The sequence below is a fragment of the Podarcis vaucheri genome (assembly GCF_965113315.1).
Source record: "Podarcis vaucheri genome assembly, chromosome: 10".
NCBI classification, from domain to species: Eukaryota; Metazoa; Chordata; class Lepidosauria; order Squamata; family Lacertidae; genus Podarcis; species Podarcis vaucheri.
Window position 1 is genome coordinate 25,669,428 of NC_138748.1, and position 26,887 is coordinate 25,696,314.

General features: G+C 41.0%; 1 protein-coding gene and 2 long non-coding RNA genes across 3 annotated transcripts; 1 reads left to right on the forward strand and 2 right to left on the reverse strand.

Moving 5' to 3' along the window:
- Positions 1-705: 705 nt before the first annotated feature.
- On the reverse strand, positions 706-15,145 carry SLC38A2 (solute carrier family 38 member 2). The gene is made up of 15 exons (XM_082238625.1): positions 15,011-15,145; positions 14,565-14,646; positions 14,303-14,418; positions 10,716-10,789; positions 10,511-10,603; positions 10,240-10,321; positions 8,911-8,993; positions 8,286-8,344; positions 7,960-8,130; positions 7,016-7,095; positions 6,813-6,913; positions 5,905-6,029; positions 4,792-4,936; positions 4,578-4,675; positions 706-4,061 (listed from the first exon to the last, which is right to left on the reverse strand). Exons 1-15 carry the CDS (start codon positions 15,127-15,129, stop codon positions 3,963-3,965), a joined length of 1,527 nt encoding a protein of 508 aa, XP_082094751.1. The 5' UTR covers positions 15,130-15,145; the 3' UTR covers positions 706-3,962.
- A 16-nt stretch (positions 15,146-15,161) lies between these two features.
- LOC309541165 lies at positions 15,162-21,081 on the forward strand. Its single transcript, XR_014223658.1, has 3 exons — positions 15,162-15,257; positions 16,283-17,269; positions 18,784-21,081. It is a non-coding gene; the product is annotated as an uncharacterized lncRNA (long non-coding RNA).
- Positions 21,082-21,730: 649 nt separating this feature from the next.
- LOC309541166 lies at positions 21,731-24,420 on the reverse strand. The gene is made up of 3 exons (XR_014223659.1): positions 24,273-24,420; positions 23,006-23,118; positions 21,731-22,107 (listed from the first exon to the last, which is right to left on the reverse strand). It is a non-coding gene; the product is annotated as an uncharacterized lncRNA (long non-coding RNA).
- Positions 24,421-26,887: the final 2,467 nt, after the last annotated feature.

Sequence of the window (26,887 nt, forward strand, 5' to 3'; positions counted from 1 at the left end):
ATGGCAAACTGTATTCTGAAAGCCTGCACTCTGTGGATCCAAGAGATTCTGATGTTTAATGCAGTGTACACAGTTGTAACAAATAAGGGGCCCAGTCAATAACTTCATGCACACAGGGGCTTCACATTTCCCTCTTACAAAGGGGCAGCGAACTGCCTTCACACTGCAAAGCCCTTGCATGAATCTAGACTTCTTTTTCTGAAAGAACCATCACACCTTCCATCCCACAAAGCAAACTGCTTTTGAAAGCAAGGGAAGTTTCAGATCAGTGTGCAATGTTGTGTGTGGTTCAAAGGGAGGGGAACCCCTCATTGGACTATCACGTCCTTGGAAACACTTTTAGATACCAGCCCTGGTCTTTAAATGTTATTGTGTCCTTAGACAATTTGAGGGCACAGGATTTTCATTTGGGAAGCCAAAATTATTTCTCTGGAGACTTCCATCTGATAGCACTTTCAACTGAATGCATAACAGGAATGAGTCACGGACATAATGCATTAGCCATGAATCGTAATGAAAGCTTATATACATAAACACAAACTCCCAAACCTACATTATATACAATAATACTTACAATATATACACACACAGTTTATATACAAAGGCTACCCATAAATACTGAAAAATAGGTTTTAACTTCAACAGGTTATTGTTCTATAAATAACATGTTACATTTTATGAATGAAATAACATGGAAGACAGTAATTTAAAAATTAGGTGACAAACAGTGGTTTAATTTAATACTGAAACTGTGACCTGCGATGAAAGCTCTAAAGAGACAGGTTTACAACAGACACTAGAAATCAATATAGCCTAGTGGTACACAGCAAGGTCAGGCAGGAGACCTCTTTAGTTACTGAATGACACTAAACTGCATGATTCACAGTGTACTGTCGAGGTATCTCTGATCCAGCAATGACTCCTTTGAAATGCAACAGTTAGTACAGTCATGTAATTTCTGTTACTTTTGCCACTCTTCCAGCTGTTGAGATGAACCAATGAACTTAGCTTCTTGGTTACAAACGCTCTTCAGTGTGTTCAGAAAAAATGGTCATTTGTTCCCTGTACCATTCTGATATCTTGACGGTACTTGGGAATCCTAGTCTTTTTTACAAGAACCACATGAATGGTTAAATTGGAAGAGCTGCCATTTTAACATGAGAGGCTCATCTTACCAGCTTTCAGAAGTATGCAAAATATGAAAGCCAAGTACCACTAGACTAGTCTAATTTGCAGGGAAAGAGAGATGTCATTTTCATTACACCATGCACACATGTATAATGGATTACACCGAAGCCAGTAGTGGTTCTCAGATATAAACCAAGCCATTGCTTTGAAAATGATTGCTTTTTGAAAACTCAAAGATGGTCTCTGTTTGGGTGTTTTAAGTACAGACCAAAGCAAAGTTTCACATATGGGTGTGGCTGTTGGTTACCTGGTTTCTCTGAGAACAAAAGAGATTATCGGGACTGTTATTCAAGTACAGTTCGTGTTGCCCTGCCCAGGACAATGGCTTGAGTTCAAAATGTCAAGCCATTCGTAACTTGTAAAGGAAAGAAAAGTAGACACTTTTCAGTAAGGCAGGTTTCTCTTGATACGGACCTCCATGGAATCAAGATTGCAGCCTTAGAGGATGGCAGTTGCCATGCAGAAATTACAAAACAAAAAGGTTTGCATTGCCAGATTGTAAAAACCTGGGACAGAGTGGCAGTAATCTGCCAACTATTTAAAAATGGACCTAAACTTTTTTTCAAAGAAAAAGGAAAAAAGCCAGTGTTCTTTAGCTAATTGCATGCCACGATTTGATTCTTATAACTCAACTACTGCTTGAAATCAGCTAAATTAGATTTCTAAACTATTATGCCAAATGAACATAGCGGAAAGCCATCTAATGAGGACTTCGCTGTTAAAACTCTGCCTGTCTTTATTCTTTCAGACTGTCCTTTCCAGCAGCATCTGTGTCTGTTAAGTGGTGCTGAATGTGCTCTTATGAAAGTACAACATCTCTTCAGCTGGGGATGGAAATAATGCAGGGAACATGCATAGTAACTAAACAGTGTATGATCCTTACCTATGCAGGTGTAGTACCAACACACAGATTTATCACCATGGAGTGTTAATAAGAGCACAGTTATTCTCCCCACTCAGCAAAAGTGCTGCCCAGCAATATACTTGTAGGGAAAGATGGGAAACGGAAAGTCTGTACAGATGTGAATTTAGGGGGGCACGACTGGTTTGGTTGCAGTGCGTACCATGTTCTTCTTATATACCCTGACCTAATTTAGAGGGGCTGGACGGGATATGGTAAGTAAATGGAAGAATTTCCAATTCCTGTAATATCCCCAGTATGCCAAATGCACACAGAGGAAGGGCTCTTTAATGCTCTATGGTGATCTCTTTGCAAACAGGGAAGGATCAAGCACTCAGTGACCACGGAATTACCACCTCCTTTTCAAAGCAAACTACTTAAGGCTCAAACAGCACATGCCTATATCAGAAAAATATGAGATGACAGTGTAGTCCCATCAAGGTCTTAATAATAATAATAGTAATTTTAAAAGACTGCTGTACAAAATCCGTTGCATTAGGAATCCCAGTTGCCTTATGAAGAGAGCTTTTGCCTTACACACCAAATCCTGGCGTACTATATGCAATTAGGAATATCACATTGTCAGAGAGGAACAAAAACATAAAATAATTTAAAATCCAACAATGGATGAAAACTGGTTATTGAAAAACATCGTACAGTGTGTGAATACTGTTATACTGCTAGTAAACGATAGTAGGACCTCATTTTTACTTGTTTCAAAAAAAACAAAAACAAAAGCTAAAATGTGTAAAATTGTCGCTGGATCATGTGAACTCCACATTAATGGCAAATGACCCAACATGATTTGGTTGGTACCTGCAACTGAATAATAATAATAATAGCCCATTTGTTTAATATAATTGCACTATTGAGTACCTCAAGAAGAAAAATGCTTAGGATTGTACTTTCAGTAATTTGCCAAATACTGCTCCTATGCATCCCTCATTAATTTCAAGGGTCTTGTTTGGTTGTAGCACTAATTGGATTGGTTGCTACGTTTGCTACATATAAATTGTTTTAATACATCATCCATTCTAATGGTATGAAATCTTTTTTAAAACATGACAATTTGAGTAAATAGCTACTTAAAAGAGTGTGGTGGTTTATGTTGGTTGGATTAGAAATATTGCCATGGGGTTGTCTTAACATATTTGTTTGGTTTTAGGTTAGAATAACTAAGTTATGTGTAGAAATCATTAAACAGTTTTGAGTCTTTCAAATTAACCAACCTTTCACATAATAGGTTTCAAAAATAATTTCATATGGCCAAAAATATACTTTTAAGGATATGCCTCTATAGGCAGGCAAAACATGTTGAATTTAGAACTCTGCTTAAACAGTTTTACGGATTTTCTTTTTACCCTTATTTGGATCATCAACTTACAAAACATTTTCTTAAAGTCAAAATAGTGCTTTTGAGGTCCATAAAATTTTTGGTACAAAAATAATAGTGTTTTTCTCATTCACTTTCAATGGTTAGCTTACCCTCCTGATGTAAACTAACTTATTTCTCACATCAATTGTTTCCATTAGGCACATTCAAGTAAAACGATAAAATATCCAAGTAACAATGACAAAAGCCAAACATGGCTTGATAAAATTTTACAGAGAGAGCTGTCCATTCTCTGGAATGGAATAAATAGTCACTTCCCTCAGCCAAAGATTCAGGTGGTTTGATGTTAGTATCGATTCCCATAGTGCAGAATAGTATCTTTTTTAAAAAAAAGTTCACCTATCCTCCATTCAGAAGAACCAGAAGAACCAGCATCAAAGAATCTGCATTTCGAAAGGAAGCAGAATTGCAAACGTGGGTAAGAAGTTCTGTTTTTTTTCAGTAGATGGTTTTGTAAGCACTGGAGTCCAAAGCAGATAGCTAATGGCCATTAGAAGCAGCATTGCTGGTCCAATCCAGAATGATCAAGGTCATACTTCCAGTCATCACAAATACGCCACTGATCAGGAAAAGAAGAGCCTACAAAGACATTATATAAAAAACATTGAAGGATTTTGATAGAAACAAATAGAACTCGGTAAAGAAAAGGGCCAATTATGCACACATAAGGGAACTTGTATACACAGCTGGGGCTCACGTTCTTCTCTCCACTGCTGCATTTCCCAAAACCAAGACGACAAAACTTTAAACACATCTTGCCTTCTCTGCTGTGGGAGATGTAGCTGTGAAAACTTATCAAGGAACTCAGGCTTATTGTACAGTTCCTTTACACACTGATGGTTATTCCCTTTGAATCCTATTTAAAATGTCTGCTGCTAGTTAAGAACTCAAGAGCTCCCTTAGTCGTCTTATATTAGCTGTACATTTCCAGCAACCTAATTCTCCACAAATAAATAAGTGTTTCAATGTTGTTCTTTCATGACTAGCATGCTTGATAGTCACTCTGCTCATGCAGCCAAATAGCTCTTGGCGTTTTTCAACTCTACTGATCAAGCTGGACAAGCATGATAATAATGGGCACTTCTCTTTACTCACCCCAATCTTCTGAACAGATTTCATTGGTTCTTTCTTCACTAGCTTAATGTAGAAAGCAGATGGTAGTATAAAGATCAGCATGGCAGCAGCGGAGGCACCTGTGTTAATAAAAACGGTCAAAAATTCTATTACAGTATTCTGATTATTATTATTTTTTTAAAAAAAAGCTTTAGAAAATGACAGCAAGAAAAACCAAGAACAACAGAACCCTTACCAATGAATCCAAATATATCTCGAATTGTGGGAACAAAGATCACGAGAATGTTGGTGAATACCAAAAGAGCCATTGTAATTGCAGTATGGCGCCACCAACTAAATTCTTTCCCTGAACACAACAACTGTGTGATGGAGCTGCGGATCTGTAAAATAAATGAAAGTTTATTAAAATCATTTTTTTTAAAAAAAAAACAACACCTTAAAGGCACATTCCAAGTTCATTTTTCAAACTTTTGGAAATGTTTATAACATTGTAACAATGAGTGAGAGGGATAGCCTGTGGGGAAAATCCATTTTGAATTTTTGCTAGCAATTATAGATAACCAACAGGACGCGGGTGGTGCCATGGGTTAAACCACAGAGCCTGGAACTTGCCGATCAGAAGGTCGGCCGTTCGAATCCCCGCGACAGGGTGAGCTCCCGTTGCTCGGTCCCTGCTCCTGCCAACCTAGCAGTTCGAAAGCACGCTCTGGTTCTCCAGAAGTGGCTTAGTCCTGCTGGCCACATGACCCGGAAGCTGTATGCCAGCTCCCTCGGCCAATAAAGCGAGATGAGCACCGCAACCCCAGAGTCGGTCATGACTGGACCTAATGGTCATGGGTCCCTTTACCTTTACCTATAGATAGCCAAAGGTTTCAGGTTGGATCCTAAGGTAAGTTTAAATTAAGAAAATTTGCAGAAGGAAAGTTCACAATTCCCTCCTCCTCTTTCCATCTCAACTTGTTCAAGAGGGCCTTCCAATTTTTCGGAGAGGATTTGGCAGAAGATTGGTTGGGGGGATGGGGGGGGTCACACAGATGGTTGCATAGGGAAAGATCGAGCAGGAAGCTTTCCTTCTGTCAACTTCCCAGTGTTAACTTTCCTTGTGATTTAAGCCTTTGCTTTTAGGCTGCTTCTCTTTCAAAGTCTAAAATGCTTCAATTTAACAGCCGTGGGAACAGATCTCTTTGCCTTTCACACTCAGCAAAAACTGATGCAGAAAGGTGAAATAGCAGAAAATGGATGATTTATTTATTTAAAAAATCACAACTGGAAATTAGCAGACAAGTTCTAAATCAGCTTGATTTCCAAATTACTGTTGAAGCTGGGGGGGGAAACTTAAGTCACTTACTGGGAAAATCACAACTGGCACAGTAAGTGTCACTGCCATCAGGACTGCCAGACGAACAATAAGGAGAAGAACATCAGCTCCCAGGACTTCAGCGTAAGTATGAAGCAACTCTGGCTCAACATTTCCTGCAAAGAAAATTGTGTTTTAATAGAATGTTAATTACTGTAGATGTCTAATATATATATATATATATATAACAGGAAAATCCCTGTGTTCAGTTTAAATACATATCAAATTGATTCTCAAATGGAGTTTTCCAATTATGCTTCTAAACCCTACTTGTTCTACTGATTTACATGTATTGGTTCTCATATAAAACCAGAGAGCTATGTTTTGCCATCACTCACATTTCTAAGACCATTCACTCCCCTTGCAACATAATCCTAAGCATCTCTACTTAGAAGCAAGCCCTCCTGAACCTAATGATACTTGCTTCTTATTAGCAGTGCATTTCAAACTGCGCGTCTGCACTCCTTTGAATAAATTACTCAGAAATTATATTCAAATAAGTTAACTGGACTTTAGAGAACAAGTTCCTCATGGCTCTCATCTGAGATTACATTCATAGCCGTAAGATGCAAAGAGCACACATGCACTTACAATGCTTTTATAGTCCCACTCAGTGGCGTAGCGTGGGTTGTCAGCACCCGGGGCAAGGCAAGTAATTTGCGCCCCCTAACCCTAAGCCCCAGATGTTGCGCCCGGTGCGGCCGGCCCCCCCTGCACCCCCCACGCTACGCCACTGGTCCCACTGGTTTCAGTCGGAAAAGCAGCACATTCCTAGACCTCTCCCACCAAAATTAACGTTAAGGGTGGTTTATTTTGGTTGGCTTGTGTCGGGTCAAAATGTGCACAGAACGTTTAGGTACCCAAAAAAGGGAAACAGAAACAGAAGAGAAGTTGCTCACCATAAAATGTCAGGTAGCCGAAGACAGCAGCCAGGAGATACATGAGAAACATGGCAAAAAAGGAAACATTGGAGACTTTCATCATTCTTCTGCGGCTTCGCCTGTTTCAAAGGAACAAAATGTATTATCGATTCTGAAATTATGTGCTTCCATTCCTGTTTCTATAAAATATCTGACGTGTAACATGCGCAAGTCTTACTTACCCTTTCAGTTCCTCATAAATAGGAAGAACAGCAGGATGGCAGACGAAGGAAAATGTTAAAATTGGTACAGCGTAGACAGTCTGAAAAGCGCAAAAATAAAAATGCACTTATGAATATTTCTGTAATATTAACTTGTAGGTATATTTCTTCATTAGCTAAGGCTGCAGTGCTAGTAAGCACACTCCAGGTATTTTGGGTTAAAATTCCTACCCCTGACATTTGTCTATACCAGCTAGATCTTATGGAAGTTATAGTCCACAGTAGAGGGGTGGCATCAGACTGGGGAAGGATTCACGAGGGAGCTAGCTGCGTTTTTTAAAAAAGTGGGATTTACACCTAAATCAACATGCGCAAGTTTGCACAGAAAGGCTGTAATCCTAACCTCCAGTCCAGACTGCTAGAGGGCGCTATGATTGGGTGGGCATCCCTACCAATTGGCCTCTGCCTGCATTCACAATAGCCGGGGTAAAGCCCCAAACAAATTGTTCTTGGACTGGAGCAGGACCAGTCATGCATCTTACAAGACTAGGCACACTTTCCTGGAGGTAAGCTCCATTGAGTGTGGTGGGAGCCTTTCAACAGTTTCAGAACCCACAATGCATCCATATAGGCAATAGGCCAGATAGCCGTTTTGCACGACAAAAATTCAAAACACAGGCATTTGCTAAATAGGGATCGGATTGTTCAGATTGTTAAAAGCCAGCAGTGTACTTAAGTTATTGGCAGCCTTGTGCCCAAGACAAAAATGTTCTCCAGCTTACAGTCATATCCTGTTTAACATAAGGACATTTAAAGAAACACTGAACCTTACTCCAAGTACACAGTGCTCTTGTAAGAGAAAAAGGATTTTTCACCAGTCAATGAGGCTTTAAAATAGTCACAATTAAATTTCTAATTAGTGTAGCCAATTATTTTCTCCCACCCCCTCTTTTATTAATATTTACCTGTGAATTGAAGATGAAATATTTTGGTGTGCATTGGTCATCACTGGTTATATTAACTTCTGATACATGAAAAGGTGCAGTGGTTGACAGATGTTCTAGGGTGGTATTCAGAGTTGCATTAATCAAGTCACTTTCCAGTCCACATGGAATTTGAAATTTCTTGCAAATGACCTAACAAAGAATGACAAAGAGTACTGCCTGTTACTTTCACGGGATACATTTGTTCTATAAAATAATGACTGGACATAATCAGAAGTCACTAGCAATCTCACTTGAATTAAATATCCTAAGCACTTAAATGTATGCATAGAAAATGTTGCACTTACGACAATAAGGAAGAAGACCATGCACAACAAGGAAAATCCACTGGTGTAACCCAGATAACCTGTAACACAAAAATGCTTTAAGTTAGTCCTTGTAACACATTTGGGAGATGGCACATTCAGTAGCATGGTCTGCACAACTCAAAAGTGAGTTTCCAAGAGAACAGATTTGCAGGAATTGATGTTGTTAATATATTGATTCAATATCACTGAACAACTAGAAAGCACACACCTTTGTTTTAGCCATTATCTGGGATTTCCTATCCATTCTATTATCCCAAATCAACACATCCAATAAGAACACTATTAGATTTAATGTGGTGGTGTCATCCTGCTCTTTCATACTTTCTTAGCCCCCCCCCCAACTTTAATAAAACTTACAACCAGGCAAATGGATATAAAATTGATGCTCAAGTATATTGGCTTCATATTGGCATATATCTGTATTTCATCAACTAGGAGGGCTTAGGAAACTGCTGTGACAACTTAGCTCTCCATGCATAGTAAAACCGAGCAGAATGTAGAAGTGGCTTCCATATTACAGGTACCATGTTAATCACAAAGAGGATTGCCATTATTTCCCAATTTGTTCACCCTAGTTTCATCTATATCTCTAGTGCCTACTTACCTAAATTTTTCAACAGTGACAAAGGAAGAATGAGCCACAAGGATACCAATATAACCAAATAATCACCGTTGAGGTACCATTCTCTGTAAGAAAAGAAATACATCTTTGTTGAAAAACTGCGTGGTCATCACATCTATAATTTAAAAATATTATATTGTTATCACAGTGCAATAGAGAAACACAGGACAGCAATACTGGTTCAGAGTACCTAATGCAAGTGAGTTCCCATTAATGGCTATGTTTCTGTCTTTTGGGAGTACTTTTCTACAGCTGTCAATAGGAAAGACTCTCTCGTGCACAAGTGATTGTGCTATGCTGGGTCACAGCAACTACATTGGATTAAGTACCACAGATATCAATGAGACTGAGCTCCAGTTAACACCTTCAGAAGGCCTGGCAGCCTAAACCAAAATATGCTTACTCAGAAGCAAGTCTGAGTCCAATGGGAGTTTACTTCCTAAGTGGTATGGCACAGGACTCGGGGGGGGGGCGGATATAGGAGGCCTTACACACACTTTAATGGGATGAAGTTGTACTTGCATGCACATGGGTATTCAAAACATGCCAAGGAAGAGCACTGCTATGCCCAGTGGAAAGCCCTCTTTATGTGGGCAGAGAAACCACATGGGAAAGTGTTATTTCCAAAGAAATTAATAATTATTATCTTTATAGCTATTCAAAAATACAATGAGCATAGTTCAGAGAAAGCTACATGAATCTAAGCACCATTGAGTTGGATGTGGCTTAGCAGTCTGATTGCAGTCTAAGGAATACAATGAGGTTTAGGTATTGCAAACTTTCAATGGGTCGCAAGCATTGTCTCCACTAAAATATGGGGGAATCTCATACTCTAATCATGGTATTAGAATTCCTGTAGAAACACGACTCATGCCCCTGAATGCTTGAGCCCAAATATTTACTTCTGACTCAAGAGTAACATCACTGCAGTGATTAAGATGGGATGATACAATATTTTGTATGAAGGCAGTGTTAAAAAACTGCCATACACATGCTGGCTTCTAAGAACATGTTGGAATTACAGCTTGATTACATTTTCAGAACAAAGAAGTAATTGGACTGGCCATTCAGTGAACACTGATCCTGTTTACATGTCCTGCTATTTTGTCAAACAACAAGGCTTTTTTCTAACCCCTTTCCTATAGGCCGTATCATATGTCAAACAGACCACTCAATAAGTAGGTCAGTATAACTGGAGCTCAACCATGATCTCTTCTTACACGTTTCAACGGAAGACATCAGATAAAATTTCTACAATGCCTATTTCTGTTCCTGCTAACAGTTTCTCTGCTGAGCAGTTCGAAGACTTACCCTGTGCTCTCTTTGACGTTCAAAAATGCCTTGATGACGATTGGTAACTCATATTTCACAATGTAGAGGTAGCTGGACATAGCTGCAGGTGAATGATATTGTACATCAATGCATATAGAGAGCATGGCACATAAGAGCCACAGAAACATGTTTCTTGGTGTCGCTTTTAGGTTGCTAATGGAAACATGTTGTGTGACAAGCTCATCCCATCAGAACAAAGAAGAAAACTGTTATAAAGTGTAAAAAGGGACGTTTATCTGAAAAACCTCACCTCCAATGTTCTGCATGGTAATAGATCCAGATGCTGCCAATTTCCCAGCCATGCCAAAGGCCTTCATTCCCAGTTGTTCATATAGCAGAGACCCTACAGCAACAAGAAACAGAGCAGTTGCTAGAGTGTAATTTACAGTTACATGTTTTTAATGTATAAAGTGTAGGGAGGTGAATTTCTTAGTCACAAGTAGATGTTAACATACCTCCTTCATTGGCAGTCTTCAAGAGGAGATGAACGGAGTATAAAGAAAATATTGACACGAAGAACAGAAGAATTCTTTTAAAAAAACACACATAAACAACTTTTACTTTGGCTGAAATAAGCATCTAAACTGCAACAAGAAAAGGTAACAAAATCAGGCTCAGTTCTGCCAAAGTGATGCACTTCCTAGTGATTTCAGCCGGGAAGATGTAAGTACACACTTGACTTTTTAATTGAGACCAGTTTCATTTACAAGTGATAAAATGATAACTGGTTTTAAAGGCGGTCGTATAATTCCTGAAGAAAATATTGAAATAATTCTAAAAATAAATGTAATAAGAACAGCGGTGCTCTTTATTGTGGAGGTTATAAGAAACCATCCCAACAAGGATTACATATGATCCCATTGACATGTCTCTAAAGGTGGATTGCCTGCCTTTAAGCTAGTTCAGACTCACGCTGGGTTAACCACAAGCCCTTTCTATGCAAACAGTTCTCCACATCTGAGATATTGAAAGGGGAAGCAAAATGTTACTTCCCTTTCTTTTCTGTTCATTTTAGTACTTACAAAAATAAATGGAGATCATGACTCTTAAGTTTAGACAATCAAAAATGGTTATAGTTTTGGGGTTTTTAATCAGAATATTAAACACTGGCATCTCCTGCAGTGGAGCCATAATGATAAAATGCCAGCATCTCAATCCAATACTCATGTTGATTTATGGGAATGCCCAATCTGATCATAGATACAAGCAATGCACATAGTTCAGTTATTTGAATTGAACTTCCTTTCATAAAATGGATGCAATCCAGCACATGCTTAAATCCCAGTGATCTAAGGAGTCGCACTCCGCTGAACTAAATAGACAAACTGATTACAGATTGCCCCCAATTAGACTTGGCTTCATGGCTATGTTAACGTGAATGCCCATTGTTGCAGAGTCTTTACAGAAGACAAAAAAATTCTACCAATAAGAACTTCATCGTTATAATCAACAAAAATACAGCTATCTAGATAAAAATCAAGGTAAACTATATAGGAGATGTTTGAAAATTCAAGTGGAAGCTAATATGCTTGCTTCTGGGATTGTATACTTGAATACCATTAAACATATACACAAAATCTATGCAAAAATGTAACTCTGTTCTTCATCCAACGTGAAATCTACAAAGCGAATGCTCTATAGCAAAAAGGCATATTAGTGGGAACTTGTTCTTCCTTTTAAAATGCCACTGATAATTAAATTGTTCCAAAACAAAACTGAGCTATTTAAGACTTTAAACTAATAGCCCAATCAAAGGCAGATTTACTCAGAAGTTCCCCTGTGTTTAAGTGGAGTTGCTCACATGTAGATGTGCATAAAACTAGCAGCACAAGACTTAACATGCTTATTCGGAAGCAAGTCCAACACCCATGAAACCTACTCTGCGCTTAGGACTCCGCCTTAAAGTACATTTCGGAGAAATTAAGTTTTCCATGGAAAATAAATAAAACTTAAAACTTTGTCTGATAAAACAACACACTGGATTCAGTATGCACACATACCGAAAGGACAGCTTTGTGTTGGTTACAATGCCATCAGCATAATGCATGCCAGTGGTACACACTGCAGGGCAAAATGTGATGTAAAGCCCATTTGAGTTCAATACGGGAAGATATATAAAATGAATCAACTGCCATAGACCAAAATGTGCTTCCACTAAAGCTGGTTTTGGTGGCAACAGCAACATTACCAGCATACTGCATTTTGGGTCATCTCTAAATGACTGTCAGAGAGTCATTTTGAAGGACCAGAGAAGACAGAAACGTAAGTTGAAAGACTCTGAATATGCTTAAAGTTCTGCTTAGAAGTAAATAAGTTGAGCCACATAAAAAGGAGTTTAAAGATAACATTGCATCCACTTAAAAAAACATACAACATAAGGCACATTTACTGATTTCACGTTACAAAGTTCTCTGCCACTAGCTTTAACATAAGTATGCCCTATAGTGCAATCCTATCAAGTCCAATGGGACTTTGCACACACACAAGTGTGCATAGGAAGGTGGCCTTAAAGTGCTTTTGAACCTCTCTCACTGTTCGGAGTGCCTGTGTGAGACAGAAATGCTACTTTAAATGTACTTGCATAGGATTCTTAAATTAATTTCTAATGATGGATGAATCCATCACAAAAATCCCCAAGATGTTTTACCTAGAAGTATTCTGTCTGAAGTGTATATTTAGCCCTGCGCCTATCATTTTTTACACACAGTTGTACACACTGGGACATAACTTTATAAATATTATTTTAAACCATTCCTCCTGGGATGGAGCAATTTCTTTGGTTCCTTTTAAGGATTCATATTGTAAAAATCAGAAAATTAGATCTCCGTATTTTTGCTCCACTAAGACAGACATAGGCAAACTCTGGCCCTCCAGATGTTTGGGACTACAATTCCCATGATTAGTCCTGTTAGCTAGGGATCATGGGAATTGTAGTCCCAAACATCTGGAGGGTCGGAGCTTGCCTATGCCTGCTCTAAGAGTTCCACTGTAATAGATGCTACTATGACCATCTCTCACTGGCGTTGCTTTTCTAAGGATACATGTTCTCAATATACACTGCCCTCTACAGGAAACATATACTGTACACAATATGCATGTATTAAATACAGGCAAGCGATCTCCTTGTTTTCCATGCCAGCGAGTACGTAGTTACAAACCTATTTGCCTAGAAAATTATTCTCCAATTTCTTAATCCTCAATTTTTACAATTTTTAACCTGAAAGGTATATTAGTGTGTATCCCAAGGCTGAGGCAAACAGTAATTTAAGGGGGGAAATTGACAAGAGAGTGTAGAGATGAAATTGACAAGCACTTTGTGCTGCTAGGAACAAAAATGTCTTGTGATATTATATATGCAAGTCTAGCTATGGGCCAGGAATCAGGTTGGATAAGTGAGGTTTCAAATGAGCTGGAGAAGCATGCAATGACATTTAAACTGGAGAAAGCATGCATTTATGAATGGCAGTAATGGGTAATAACCGAAACTGGAATACTTAAAAGCACTGGAAAACACTTAGTCCTTAATGCACTGGAAAATGCACATGTAATGCAATTTCTTCCTTAGAATGAATAAAAATATTTCTTTCCCCTTACAACTATTTTTGAAAGATGCTAAGGCAGGGTAGGACAGGTGAAATCCAGCAAAAAACCCAACAAACTGTTTTGAGTCCATTTATTTTAACAGGAGAGATTTAAACATGTGCTTAACTTCTCGGCTGAAATCATCAACTGAGGCTCTCAAGGATGCTTAATTTTAGCCTGATCTCCAGCATGGTTCACTGAGAAACAAGCTCCACAGAGCTTGTTTCCAAATGGGTAGATGCTTAGGATCCATCCCTGGTCTCAGTGGGATTAAACTGGTTTATGTTCAGATAGTCTGGGAGTTCTAATGTGTGTTCATTCACTTGGCAACTGAGCCCAAGTTTCCTTTCCATGGTTACATTTTAGGCATAGTTACATTTTAAAATGGCAAATGGAAAATATTAGCATGCACAAACATCAACAATATAATGCTGCAATTCTGCTGCATTCAAATACTTACACAAAGAGAGCAATTCCAGTGTTTGCCATGGCATAAGAAAGCCCAAGGATGCCACTGCCCACAATAGCATTGCTCAGATTAAATACTGACATTCCAAAGGAAGTAGTACCTGGACGCTGTGAATAAGAGAAAAGTGTGGTGGAGGTGGTTAATAATTTGTTCAGAAACAATTATTTGCAAATGGTTTTAATTTGCAGGGGGGGGGGGAGCCTAGTCTTCACTTATGTACTCAATGCTAAAAAGATAAGTGATGCATGCTTACATATTCAGTTTCATATTTCTTCTTCCCAGGATTGGATTCAAGTAAAAAGTTTTGGTTTTCTGGATCCATGTCTACATAATGGCTGCGAGAGGGGGAAAAGAAGGAAAACAAAGCAACTTAAGTATTATCACTTTTTTTTAAAAAAAGCAACATAAAACAACATTGGGGTGGTTGTTTTTTTATTGTGTAATCCACCGATTTCAAATGGGCTTATTTTAAAGTAAGATTTGGTCTGGGAAAGGTTCGGTTTTTGCTGCTGTACGTACAAACAGATACTGGCTGCTGTACGTACAAACAGATACGACTTTTTTTTAAATTTGGGGATGAAGGTTGAAATCCATTTCTGTCAAAATCAATCAGAGATTTGTCATTGATTTGAAGAGGAACTGGACTGTGTATGATTTATTATTATTATTATTAAAGCAATGCACAGAAACATCTCTGACCTCTTCATAGCAGCTGGTTTGGTTGGGTAGGGGTAGTTGAAGTCATTACTGTTGGAACTGTAGCTGCTGCTGTCCTCATCAGGAGTAGTGTTCAGCTTGCCCATTTCAGCTTTGGTCATGATGAGATCCAGGATGCCTTTTTTGGGGGTACCGGATTAAAAGCAGGCAAATCAACTATTTGGGATAGTGGCAGCAAGCCTGGGCTCCTCTTGATCTTTTGTCCTTGGCTGCTGGACTTGCCTTGTCTGTGAAGGTAAAAAAAAAAAAAAAGGGAAACGTCAATACTGCAGTAGTCCTCCCGAATTGGGTCACGTGAGCAGCCGCCGCCGCCGCTTCTGCTCACCGCGGCTGATTCATAGGCAGCCAGGCGAGTGGAAAAGTACCAGCAGAGATGGGAGGGAGGAGGGAGATGGCAAGGGAAGGAAAAGTACAAGAGAGTAGAACAAAGATAATCTCCAGCTTCGACACGGCAGCCCCCGCCAATGGGGAAGATCTGCGTGTGAAAGGCAAGGGGATGCACTGCACAACACAACGCAACGCAACGCAACACAACACAACACAACACAACACAACACAACACAACACAACACATATCTGCCCAACAATCCATTTCGACCTATACATCACTTGCTCTCCACTCACCCCCCACCCCCCCGCAAGTCATTTAAAGGTAGTCATTTTAATTATAAGGGTTGACTTCTTAAAGGGTAGACTAAACCAGGAGAAACCCCAAGTTGCAAAGGTTAGTTGAAGGTTCACGAAAATCGACTTGGGTCCAACCAGAAATGACACACTGACACACACAAACCTCTGTACAGGTTTGGGCGGCCAGCCAACTCCACCCCGTCGGAACGGAAAATGATGCAACCCCGTCGGGCGATTGTCACATTCCCTTTCAGTACATTAACCACCCTGCCTTGCTCGTTATCCTTTCCTTGACCATTCCCTTCCACCCTTCCTCATAATAATAGTAATAATAATAATAATAAAGAGGGGTCCCTGCATTTTTAAAATGGAAAAAATGCAAATCAGTCACAAGACTGCACCAGCAGCGCCTGTTTTCTAGTAGGTCTTCTCCATCCCAAGCTCTCCAAAGATGCAGCAACGGTGGCTGGGCTATTTCTTTTTTTTTTTTTAACACCCAATCTTACGTAAAGGAACGATTTGGGGTTTTTTTTGTTGTTGCCATGCCTTCGCTACCACAGCAGCAAACCAGCCCCCTCCCCATGATCACAGATTCCCCCCCCCAACCCCCTGAAACAGCCCAAGAAGATTTTTTTTACCTCGATCAGTGAAGCCTTGGATATTCCGGATCTCCTTTCCACCCCACAAAAATTAAAATTCAAAAAAAATGCTGAGATCTCCGCGATTTAATTCGCTTCTTCAACGGAAGCAAAAAAACGACGACAAAAACCCTCAGATATTAACAATTAAAAGGCCCAGTAAGAAATATATATATATGTATATATATATATACACACAAATTAAAATATCAGCAATAGGTTTTGTTTTAAATTGTTTCGTAAAAAAAAAGCCGGTATAAAATAATAATTTATGGTTCTTTTATTAAATAAAGCAAGAAGAATCACGACGAAAATTCTGGAGGCGGAGAGTGAGGTATGCGGCTTGGACGCTTGGCGAGGTGGTTGGTTTTTTGTGTTTTTCTCTATTGTGAGCCGCCGAGCAGAAGGCGCAGCATCAGCTCTAGCGGAACGTCGCGCTCAGGTCTGGGGAATGTCTGGCGATGCCTCCGCTTTTGAGGGCGGAATGCGGCGACGTCAGAGAAGGGGGAGCGGCGGAAGGACAGGGCGCGGCTTCCCCTCGACAACGTGCAGCCGCTTCTTTGTATACCAACACGGAGCTCCGCCGCTCCGCCCCGGGAGCTCTTCCGACTCCGCCTTACGAGGCCGCTCCGGGGACGCTGTTTCACCCTCGGGAGGAGCCAACTCTTTCCCGCACAAGAAGCGGATCACGAGGCTGTTACTTAGCAGCCGGGCGAAACTTGACGCCGGCGATTCTTCGAAATGATGGAGGCTTCAAATTACAATGGGGGCAGGGCTTTGCTTTTGGATCCTAAGTTTTTTTTTTTCCCCTGGGTCCCGTGGATGCCTTCGGCCTCAGTTTCCCCATCTGCAAAACCAGAACAACACAGTCTCGTTTGCAGTGCCGGATTTATGCATTAGCTGAAGAAGCTATTCAAGTTCTTGAAACATTTCATTCCAAATTTGCTAAACAGAGCCAGACAGAGGATGATGGCAGGTGGGTGTCCTTCTGCCCCCAACACAAATCAAACCAAATTGTAAATTATACTAAATTGTACAGAACACCCTCTGGACACAGTAATGTTTTCTGAAATGCCACCACAGCTCACTAGTCTAATTTTTGGTCCACCAGCTGCTGATTTCATAGATAAATGTAACATCACTGAATTATCATATGCAGTGCTTTTTTCCATGGGGGTACGCAGGGGTGCACATATTCTTAAACATTTTGTGAAATTAAGTTTGGCCTCATTGAGGGGCAGTATTTCAATATGAGTAGGAAAATGAGAGTACCCCTAAACATTTTTAACCTTTTTTAAAGAAAAAAAGCACTGATCATATGTATACAACCACAGCATCTCCTAAGTCCTGAGATGTTACCAAAACTGATTGATAAAACCTATGGTTTTAAAATGCTTAGATGAGATGGGGTATGGGTGAAAATGGTGCCAAAAAGAAGACTTCCACCGTGGGAACACTGCATCTGAAGATTTTGTGTGACTCAGTAAAACCAAAACAAAACATTTCCAACCTTATTTAACTCATGTTTTCTTGTACCACCAAGGCTGCTAAAACTTTTGTCTAATAAGAACAAAAATTCTGCTTATGGTATACGGTACTGTATTAGATTTTGAGGGTATGAATTCAGGACTCAGGAGTCATTCTGTATTTTTAACCACCTAAGTCACAATTTCCAGTTAAGTCTAGGATACTGTTAATATCACATGATAATGATATAACATATCCAGGAGGAAAATTATATGAATTGCCCTGACTTGTGTGCATGCCTTTAATGAGTATTACTCATTCCTTATGTAACTGTGGTGCTGGGCATTTATAGATACACTTTATGGAAACTCTGCCAGAATTAAACAGAATAACCAAGTAACAGAATCTACCCAAGCCTGACAAACATTTTTAATTCATAGATGTATTTTACAATTCTTTCACCCTGGGAAAAGCAAGATTTTCTTTCAACTCCTTGCATTGGGTTAGGAAGAAATAAACACAAACATATAAAAGAAATATCTATAAATAAATAAATTTCATTCCATGAGTGTGTTTCTATGCTCTAGTGTGTGTGTGTGTTTTTAGCTCCCCATCCCCAGCCTTTTAAATACAAAAATAAATATTGTATTTTTAAAATTTTCCTCTGAGCCAACCCATCTATTAATGAAAGATTCAGGAAAGGGATAGAGGGTTTTCAGAACAGAGGCAAACAACCGTGCTTCAGTAACCTTTGTGCTTCCCACAAACGTAATCTAGGCAGCATAGTAGTAAGATCACAAGTGATTCTATTATATTGGAATATGTCCCCCCCCCCCAAGTTTGCTGTAGTTCATTTCTTTGTTTTGCTCCTGTATTGTTTGGAAGCTTTGACATCTGCCAATGCTTTCTGTAAGTGGCATGTTTTTCTTTTGAAGGAGGGCTGAAAAGTACATTTGGGAAACTCTTTGAGAGCAATTTAGTAAGTGTCAGTTCTCTTCCTGACTTGACTATTTTGATTCCTAGGACTACGGTTTTCCCAGTAGTGATGTATGGAAGTGAGAGCTGGACCATAAAGAAGGCAGATCTCTGAAGAATTGATGCTTTTGAATTATGGTGTTGGAGGAGACTCTTGAGAGTCCCATGGACTGCAAGAAGATCAAACCTATCCAAGGAAATCAGCCCTGAGTGCTCACTGGAAGGACAGATCCTGAAGCTGAGGCTCCAATATTTTGGCCACCTCATGAGAAGAGAAGACTCCCTGGAAAAGACCCTGATGTTGGGAAAGTTTGAGGGTACAAGGAGAAGGGGACGACAGAGGACGAGATGGTTGGACAGTGTTCTCGAAGCTACCAGCATGAGTTTGACCAAACTGTGGGAGGCAGTGGAAGACAGGAGTGCCTGGCGTGCTCTGGTCCATGGGGTCACGAAGAGTTGGACACGACTAAACAACAACAAGGACTACACCCTGTGCTAATGGGGAACAGATTCTCTGAGTGTGGCTCCATATGTAGCTGAAATTGGACCAGTAGGCTTGGGGGAGCCCCAAAGTTAGCAGAAGTACACACACACACACAAATGACACCACGTTGATAGGAGGGGAACCCAGAGAGGAAAAAGGCATGGCTGGCTGCCTGGACCCCCCAACATTTTCTTGCAGGTGCCCCTAGTTTCTGACCAGTTGTAAACAGCAGTGTCAGCTGTACTTGGTGACAGCATGAAAGCTAGTCTCATTCTTGAATACAAATAGCTATCCTGGAGCAATACTCTTTGGATTTGTAACTGAACCAGGGACAAGTCAAGACATTTTGCAGCTTGACATATGCCCCTTACCCATTCCATGTACAAAAGCTGGCTGGACAAGCTCTTGAATCTTATTTTAATTGCTTGTGACAGGATAGCATCCACCACACCTGAGACTGCAGGCCAGATTAGGGGACCTAGAAGTGGTCATGTGGCAACAGAGGGAAATAGCTGAGAAGCTCAGGAGAAACAGTCAGAGAATGCTGCCGCTGCCTCCAACTTCTGCCAGCTGGGGTGGTTGTCTCACTGTTTCTAATGGCAGGACCAGTCCTGACTTGACTCCCAAATATTAGAGCTCATAATAGCATGATTGAAAGAGATGAGTAACAGCATGGTTAATTTAATTGGGTTTACTCCCAGGTAGGTGGGGTAGCCTTATTTGGTGATCCTGTGTTCACTCACATGGGAATAAGTCCCACTTGAGTCCCACAGAAAGAAACACAAACAACACTTATTATAATCATTTCAGTATTAAAGCAGTATTAAATTGATGTAGTTCCAGGAGCTGTAGTCACTTTACAACAAAAACTGCCTAGGATCATGTTGAGCATGAAGACACCATCTTATGAAACACTAAGTGCCACCCTATGCATGCCTATTCAGAAGTCAGTCCCATTGAGTTCACATTAGGGGTATAAGATTGCAGCCTAAGTTTTTCATTGGCTTCTCAAACTGGTTTTTGCCAAGACAAATCTCAGCAGTAAAGATGATGATGAACAGATACAAAAATGAAGATTTGGTGTACATGTGGTTCCACACAACCTAAATGCTTGGATAAAATGAAAATGGAACTTTCAGTTCAGGACATAGAATCCACAACCCACTGGAGAACAACCAATGAAATGTATGCTGTGTGGCCATTCACTTTTCACACTCTCAAACCAAGCTTGGACTGGAGAAGTAGAAAGAACTGTAATGTTTGAAAAGGAAGTCTTAAAATAAATTTCAACACAGTGGAGCGGTGTGCAAGTTCCCCTTTCAAATGCTTTGAACAATCTTCAAATTGGAGAAGGAGAAATTCTACTTGGCAACTACAAGGAAGACACATTTATTTACAGAATGCAAGATGTTTCTTCAGGGGAAGGCAGACTTCAGTCCTGCAGGGTCCACTTTGTTTTGCTTTCACTAGAATCCCAAAGCCCTCTAAGCAGAGTCAGGTGCTAAATAGTGGCTGGGATGGTGGAGGCAGGCAACACCCCCTTAGAATAAGGACCCAGGGTATATCTGAGCACTTGCTCAGCCCAGTTTTTATTCCCAGAACTGAATTCATAGTCCTATCACAAAAAACGCACACTCCCAGTTCCTTCCTCCCATTACCTAGCATCCAAATTTGGAGTGTGTTTGTATGTGCCTTTTTGTTGTTGCATTTGCAAATTAATTGGGAGTCAGAAACCTTGTTGAACTCTTGTTGAATATGCACCTTCTGCCCACCCCTGCTTATATAAGGGGTAGCCCAACCAAGGCTGAAAATATTCCAGTCCCCCTTGAACTATGAATAAATTTCATTTCTCACTGATATAATGGTAGTTGTAATGGGACAATGTTTCCGTAATGTGTGGGTGTTACACGTAGTGTTTGAACTGTTTAATTGATAAAATGTGCTCTGTGCAGGACAAATGAAAACTTGAGTGAGAGCGGGGATGCACATTTCAAATCACTCTGAGGTTCACTTAATGAGGCTGAAATTAGTTAGAAGTTCTTAGTTCTATAATCCAAATTTCCATGAAAGCAGTCTCAAAAAGGAACCAGTGCTTTGTTTATATGCAATACGCCATCAAGTGCACTGAGCCCACAGCAATAATTGGCAATTTATGTCAAAATGGATACGTTTTGGGCCATCCTAAATAGTACTTTGAAAAGTGCCCTCATTGAGACACCCTAGCATTAGCTCCAGTCCACTGCCTTCCTTTGCTGTAGGATGCTCAGTCTAAAGCATACTGCCCCATACAAAAATCTACCAATGTGTTATTGGCATGGAAACAATAAGTTTGGTGCCGCCTTGCACCACAACCAAAGTGTTAGGCTGGATGCAATGTTAGGTCAACATGTAGAAGGCGGCACACTCCTGGAATTCTAGGTGTGTGTTTTGTTGTAGCCCAAATCTTAGTCTGGCACACACACATACACAGTTCATTATTCATTAAGCAATTGTCAGGGGGCCAGGGGCCTTGATAGTGAATTGAGCAAAAGAAAAGTGTTGGGTCAAATGTGATGCTAAAATTCCTCATAGAGGACACACTTTAAGGAATGGATGCATGCTTTATTTGTATCTTGATTACTGGCATGGGGCAGGAGCTTCACAATGTGTTGCACCAAAATGAAGTATTCAGATAGACATGAATGGGGCTTCTTGAACAGGACACTCTCCAGGAGGTGTGGATGGATTATTTGTAGCAGCCCAAAATTCAGTTTGGGATGCACAGTTCCTTATCTGTAAGGGTTCTTCGGAGTCACTGCACATAAAAGTGCTGCACAAAACCAGTGATTTTGATTGGAGAGAATGATTGTGCATCTTGGAAGATATCATTCCCACAGTCATTGTAATACCTGAAACAAAGTAGCCCAAAGCCTTATTTTGAGATGCAGGGGCTTATAAACTTCAGTTCCAGCTAATTCAGCTGCATCAAACTTTCATAGAAATAAGGACTTGGGAAGCAGCTAATAACCAGGTTTAGTCTTGTGGCAACTTGCACATCTTTTATATTGCGTTTACTTACATTCCTGCAGAGAGTTTCTGCCAACATTGTAACTAAATGGAATTCAATCATACATAGAAACGTAATGTGTACAAAAAGGGCACATTGCCAGAAGTTAGTTCACCACCTTTACCCTACTTAAAAACACAAATAACCATGCTGTGCCACAGACATAAAGGTTTACGGCGCCCTCTCTCTTTGTTTTCCCCCCTCTGTAGATATGAGATGCCTCTTTCTTTTTGTTCTCTTAGCTACTAGTATCTATTACATGTAAACTCTTTTCCTGCCAGGAAGTTCAATATAGATAGGGTTTTGCTACATTTTATTCTCACACCAACTCTGTGAGATAGGTTAGTCTGAGAGAGCGATTGGTCCAACACCCCCCAGTGATATTCAAGGCTGAGAATTCAAAGATGGGTTTCAGTAGATCTAGTTTGACATCCTGCTATGCTATGCTATGCTATGGTATGCTACACCACCAGCTAACCATCAGGTCCATCTGAATCTCTCTTGCCCTTATATTTCTCACCTCATGGTGCACTCTATTCCACGGCTCACCCTGCATTTAGATATCTCAGATGTTTCAGTGTACAAGTCATTATTTACTTCTTACCATCACCCCAACAGAACCCCATTGACTCTTCACACCTTGTATTACTTCTGAGAGAGCATATTCCAGGAACTCTGGAGACTGAGGCTGCAGTCATATATATATATATGGGAGTACTGTAATTGAAAACGGGACTAACCACTGTATAGGCATGGATAGGATCGCGCTGTGGGCCACCTTGAAAAACCGGGGCGGTGGGGTTGACCATGCATCTGTGGTGGGCTTCCATTGGTAAGATATCTCTCAGTCCGCCTGTAGGAATTTTTCAACAGAACAGAACTATCAACAGAACACTGAAGCCACTCGAAAATAATGAGAATAACGTCTGTATATTTTGCCACATATCCCAGGTGCTATCAATGGTCGAAACCCATTTGGGGTTTCTATTTTCAAATAAAAGCCAGGATTTTATGGATTAGTCTCACAGGCGGGAGCATGGGATTTATGTTGTGGGGAGAGCAGGGCACCCACCTGCCCTCATCCTCTGCCTGGCTCTGTCCAGCAGGACAGGTCTCAACAACAGTTGTTTTAAATCACTTTGTTTTGACCCCAAGTGCTCAGAAAAACTTGTCGAAATCTTTCTACATTTTTTACTTTCAGTTAAGCATCTTCATTTATTTCACTTGATTGGGGGTGGGGTAGGCATCCGCCCCCAAGGGTGCCAACTTGAATAAAATATTGGAGCGGGGGGGGCAGGTAATGCCCCACCTCGCATAATCGATCGCATGACACACGGCACACACGCGCCCCGTTTTTGCTCCTGAAGGGCTCTTTTTGCGCGGTCCAGAGGAGACCCCGTTCTGCGCATTTCAAGGAGGGGGTTTTGTTTCCCGCCGTTTCTGTGCTAAGTGCGGGACGGAAGCTACGGCGCCAAGCAGCCCCGCTTGGGTGGGTGAGAGGAGGAGACACAGCACGAGAGAGATGCCGGTCTTTCCCCACAGCTTGGCGTGTGTGTGGGGGGGGGATGCCTTTGCAACAGCCCCTACCGCGCGCTCGGGCGCCTCGCTCTTTTTGGCGCCTTCATTGGTTTCAATGGGGGAAGCCATGCCGCGCGCTTCCAAAACAGAAAGCCCTCAGCAGCTCTCCCCACGTTATTCGGCGTGGTTTACTCGGAAGTAAGCCCTACCAAGTACAAGGGCGCTCACTGGAAAGGCGCCAACCCCACCCCTCTGAGGCAGCGCTGTGTTATGGCTCCAGGAGCCGCTCCGGAAATATCTCTCCCCCCCCCCCGTCACCGCTTGACGGGAATGTTCTAGAGATAGAGAAGTGATAGCGGCGTATCCTCAGCTGCGCGCGCATCCCCGAAAAGACTGAAAATTTTCCACTGCTGCTGCTGCTGCTTCTACCCTGATAGCGGAGCGCGTGGCCGCCGCCCCTCCCGGTCACATGACGAGGCGTTTAGTCACCTCTCTTCGCCCAGGGCGGGGCAGGCAGGGCAGGTTGGTTCAAAGCATCCGCGCCGAAGCCGGAGCAAACACAGCCCGTGACACAATGCAGTGGATGTTACAATGGCGAGAAGAAGCAAGCTCCGGCTTGTGTATGCGCTGGGTTGGCTTTGCCCACAACAAAGCTGCCTTGCTCTGCACACATCCTGCGTGTAGGAAAGGGATTGAGGCCGATCAAGATACGGAAGGCACATGATGTGTGATGGAAATGGGATATGTTTGAAATGCATAACAATGCGGTTATATGCGAGGCGCGTTTCATCACTGAGAATTTAGTTGCTGACCCACTGTTGATTCCCTCTTCTCTCGTCCTGGCTATATTGAGGGGGGGGGGAGAGGGTAAGGGGGCAATTGCTCCCCACTCCATGAACCATAACCCCCAGATTTTATAGTGCCAAAAATCACAGAATCCTAGAGTTGGAAGGGACCCCAAGGGTCATCTAGTCCAACCCCCGGCAATTGCAGGAATCTCAGCTAAAGCATCCATGACAGATGGCCATCCAACCTCTGCTTAAAAACCTCCAAGGAAGGAGAGTCTACAGTCTCTCAGTGACGACCTTTCCATTGCCCAACGACTCTTACCGTTTCTCCATATGTTTAATGGGAAACTCCTTTCTTTTTAATTTTAAGCCATTGGTTTCAACTCCTACCCTCCACAGCAAGAGAAAATAAGTGTGTTTCTTCTTCCATGTGGCAGTGAATCGTTGAGATATTTGAAGATGGCAATCATATCTCCTCTCAGTCTTCTCTTTTCCAGGCTAAGCATACCCAGCTCCCTCAACCGTTCCTCATAAGGCTTGGTTTCTAGACCTTTGATCATCTTGGTTGTCCTCGTCTGCACACATTTCATTCAAAGTTTCTAGCATTTGTAGAACCTCAGATGCAAGATGAAAATGTGCAAGCATTATTTTTGTGAGAAATTAGCCTGTTTCCCTCTTTCAGTGTTTTCTTTACCCAACTCCAAATCCCCGCCCCTAGCAGTCACAATCCGCCACAATCTGCTTCTCCTGTCCCTATATTTACCATCTGTTACTATGTTCAGGATAATGTCTACTTTGACGTGTCTTTACATATGGAGGCTTCCAGTGTGATTAACAATCCTAATTATCAAGGGCTGTAAGTAACAGCAAAGGCAGGGGCAGGTAGTAAGCCATGACATTGCGGGTGGGGCTAAATGTTGGCTGTTTCTTCCATTAACACAATTATGCATACACACAAGTAACATGGGAAGAGGGCTTAGGTTGTATAGAGTTCATCATCTCCTTCAGTCTGGGCTCCGGAGCTTGGGAAGCTTTTATTTCGAACTGCAACGATTACATTTCTTAAATTAGTAAATAAGCCGAAGACCTAAATAACTAGTGTTATATTAATCGCATGGCTCACAGCCACATCAGGGGATTTGAACAATTAAATCTTAGAGGTGTGCGCAAATTCTATTGAGACTAATGAGAGCTCTTTACTGACATTAATTGCAGTGCAGGGCAGAGGATATTCCATCAGGATGGTGACTGGGGAGCAAAAGCTGAAACTTATCTGTGTGCTGTGGTCAAGTTGGAAATAGTTTTATATGGCTGACCATCAAGAAAATGCCATACACTCAGTAACACACGTTGCCCCTCCTGTACCTAGGATTAAATGTTTAAAATCCCCTTGCATGGCTGTGAGCCATGAAATTAGCCTAACATGTGCTTAAGTCTCCAGACAAGCTTGTTATTAACCAGTGCCTTTTTAAAAAATGAAGAAATCTCAGATCTTTTTCACAACTGATGGATGAGGGTAGAGGCTGTGTATATTGTCTCATATTTAGGATTTGCATGAGTACAAGGGAATAAAACAGTAAAGATGTTTCATGAAGTCAGCTAAACAAATATGAATAAACACAAGGCATATCCATATTTCATAACTTTGGCTGCACAAATCAGAATACATGAATTAGCATCTTAGGCTGCAGTCCTGAACCCATTTACCTGGGAATAAGGTCCACTGAAATTTAATGGGTGTTGATATTAATTTTGGAACTTGTTGTTAACTGTGGTCCAAAATCTTGCTTTTTCCAGGCAGGCACTCACATTTTAAGCAAATTACTCTTATTTCATGTAAGTCTGGTCAGACTGACCTGTTTGCTTAGATATGCATGAGTGCTGTGATAGAACTAGTAATAAGAATAATTAAGTATAAACGGTGCCTTTTTGGAGAAATGTCCTATTCTCTGGAAGGATGCATCTGGGATATAAACATGATTGTTTTATAGGGGAAAGACTGTGATAGCGCCTATGTCAAGATAACCTTTGTGCTTTTGAAGGTAATTGCATGCCACAGGCATCTGGTTGGCCACTGTGAGAACAGGATGTTGAACTAGACAGACTATAGGACTGATCCAGCAGGGCTTTTCTCATTTCACATTAAGTTCTTTACTTAAATTCATTTCACTTTCAAATGTTCAGTTCTGCCTTGAGAAAATAATTCACTATGCTCCTTTCTCCATTAACAAATGCCTGTGGCCTGCTGTTTTCAACATGCCCTTATTTTGCTTCCCAGAAACTTGCAAGCAGATGCACCAATTCAAGTATATTGGT

Coding starts and splice junctions, on each gene's coding strand:
- SLC38A2 (XM_082238625.1), bottom strand. CDS start 15,129: ATGACCAAAGCTGAAATGGGCAAGCTGAACACTACTCCTGATGAGGAC. Junction 14,647..15,010: donor AAACCAGCTGCTATGAAGAG/GTCAGAGATGTT, acceptor CCCCTCTCGCAG/CCATTATGTAGACATGGATC. Junction 4,937..5,904: donor TGCCAGTTGTGATTTTCCCA/GTAAGTGACTTA, acceptor TTTATTTTACAG/ATCCGCAGCTCCATCACACA.